This window comes from Cariama cristata, unplaced genomic scaffold (assembly GCF_000690535.1).
Source record: "Cariama cristata isolate BGI_N322 unplaced genomic scaffold, ASM69053v1 scaffold34292, whole genome shotgun sequence".
NCBI lineage: Eukaryota > Metazoa > Chordata > Aves > Cariamiformes > Cariamidae > Cariama > Cariama cristata.
The window spans coordinates 15,867-18,101 of NW_009606082.1; the positions used below are offsets into that span (position 1 = coordinate 15,867).

At 43.1% G+C, this 2,235-nt stretch overlaps 1 protein-coding gene across 1 annotated transcript in view; it reads left to right on the forward strand.

The window, feature by feature from the left end:
• The window catches only part of SDC4 (syndecan 4), an 8,871-nt gene extending 6,855 nt beyond the window's left edge, over positions 1 to 2,016 (forward strand). The window contains exon 5 of the mRNA XM_009696233.1: positions 1,161 to 2,016. Coding sequence (XP_009694535.1) covers positions 1,161 to 1,312 — 152 coding nt within the window. The 3' untranslated portion in view covers positions 1,313 to 2,016. The remainder of the gene's footprint in view (positions 1 to 1,160) is intronic.
• The last annotated feature ends 219 nt before the right edge of the window (positions 2,017 to 2,235 follow it).

The following is a 2,235-nucleotide window of genomic DNA, read 5'->3' on the forward strand; positions in this document are numbered from 1 at the left end:
CCTCTGTGACTGCCTGCAGCAGGGTCACTTCTGCCTTCTAGTCCTTAAACAGCAGAAGAGCCTACTGCTTGCCTTGGTGGGGTAAACAGCTTGGTTTTGAGCCTGCCAGCTGACTGTTGGCTTAAGTGCCACGCAAATCATATGGCATCTGCTCTGCACCCGGATACTACCTCAACAAGAGGCTTATCTGGCCGTAAATCAATGACATCACAGACTTTCATATCAAGTGCAGGCATTTTCCTTCTAACCTCTGCTCAAGTCCTACCTTTTCTGAGCTTTGCCAGGAACCAAACAACCCCTCTAAGGGATCTGAACACATAGCCAACTATTATGGATCTAAATACCTCTGTCTAGAGCAAAACCAAGTGACTAGCTTCCCCTCAGCATGTGGGACAGGTCTGTCTTGAGGCACGCTTCATCAAGCACTTGGCCTGATGGTCCGAGTACAAACCTCGGCACATCTTGCTGATCTGCAGCCATCCTCCCAGTCAGAGGAGTGACTGGAAGATGGATTACAAAGCCACCTAACAAGGGAGCTGATTTAGTGCAATGAGTAGGTGTCACAGCAAAGGATAAACTTCACTGTAGTCTTGTGGCCACGCTTTGTGTGAGGAGAGAGAAAATCTTGATGGGTTTTTATAGGTTTGTGGTTTTTGGGTGTTGGGGTGTTTTTCGGAGGGAGGTGGTGGTAGTAGTGGGATGTTGCTGTTTGTTTGAAATACAGAGTCCCCAGAGTGTGCTCACACAGGTAGTTAACAAAGTGTTCAAATTGGAGCTATACCATTTTCCTGGAGTTGACACTGTGGGTTGTGGTGGGGTTTTTTTGGGGGCTTTTTTTTGTTTGTTTTGGTTTGTCTCTGTGCAGGGAGGATGTCTTTTTGTCAAAACTTCTTTCTTGCACTAAACTGGAAGATTAACACAAACTGGTTAATGTGGAATGTGATTATTCTGTGGTTGGATTGAAAGCAATTTCTGGCCTTTTCCAATAACATCTGCTGTCGCTGAAAATGCCAGCACATATGGTGACAGGCGTGTGGACAACACTGACTCTGGAGGCAGTTCTTGGGGGCTGGTACTCTCAAAGAGGATTTTGAGATGTAGCAGATGGTTTGGAGTTGTCCAGGAGTTTAGACTTATCCCATGCTCTCTTTTCTCCCCAGCTCTCATTGCAGGAGGGGCGGTGGGCCTCCTGTTTGCTGTCTTCCTGATCCTCCTCTTAGTCTATCGCATGAAGAAAAAGGACGAAGGCAGTTACGACCTTGGGAAGAAACCAATCTACAAGAAAGCCCCTACAAATGAGTTCTATGCTTAAAGCTCAGCAACACCTTGTGCCCGTCAAGGGACAAACAGACTGTATGGAAACACTGTGCCCTTAGATGAGATGTGCTGAACAAATGCTCTTTTTGGATTGAATTTCAAAGCGACTTTGAGAAAAAAGAAACTTCCTACGTGACCCTTCCCATCTCGCTCAGCTAACGAGGGCCCAATGAAATACAAAGAGTCTGAAAAAAAACACCTCAGTATATATATATTTTTTTTTTTCCTAAAGCTAGTATGAAAAGAATAAAGATGCCAAATTTTCTGCTTGGTTTTATAGAGGGCATATAAACACAAACCGGACTGTATGGAAGCAAACACCATGTGTCTGCATCCAGTGTGCCGTGCTCAGATTGGCTGCTTCTATAGAAGATGGCTTTTTTATAAACCTTGCTAATAGATGTCTTGCAGCAGGCTGTTGATGTGAAGCATTTTTGTGGAGAACTATTTATGAATCTCTTACACTACAGATAATGTTGCCTTATCAGGGAGTAAAAGGCCCATAGGGGCTCAAAAATCCCTGAGTGCCATAAAGAGCCTATGGGAATGTCTTCCCCAGGAGACTTCTGTCTCTTCCTGTCGGCCCCAGGCAAGGGTCATTAGTCCATGAAATCAGGACAGCCAGTTCTGTTTGGCTATGATGACACCCTTTCCTTGCCTTCAGTCTCTTACCTTTTTCTAAGGATTGCTTGTAGGATTTTTTTATAACAAAATTTTAAAGAAAATAGCCTAATGTTTATATAAAGTTTGTAGAAACTGTTTTGAAATAATAAAAGAAAAAAATATACTTTTTTAATTTCCTCAGATTTATTTTTTCAATCCCTTTGTGTTTCCTTTGGCCGTGCATTTCTCTAGAGATGTTGTTTTATGATTCATATTCTGAACTGAAACAGAGTTAGCTTACAGTGTGTTACAGGT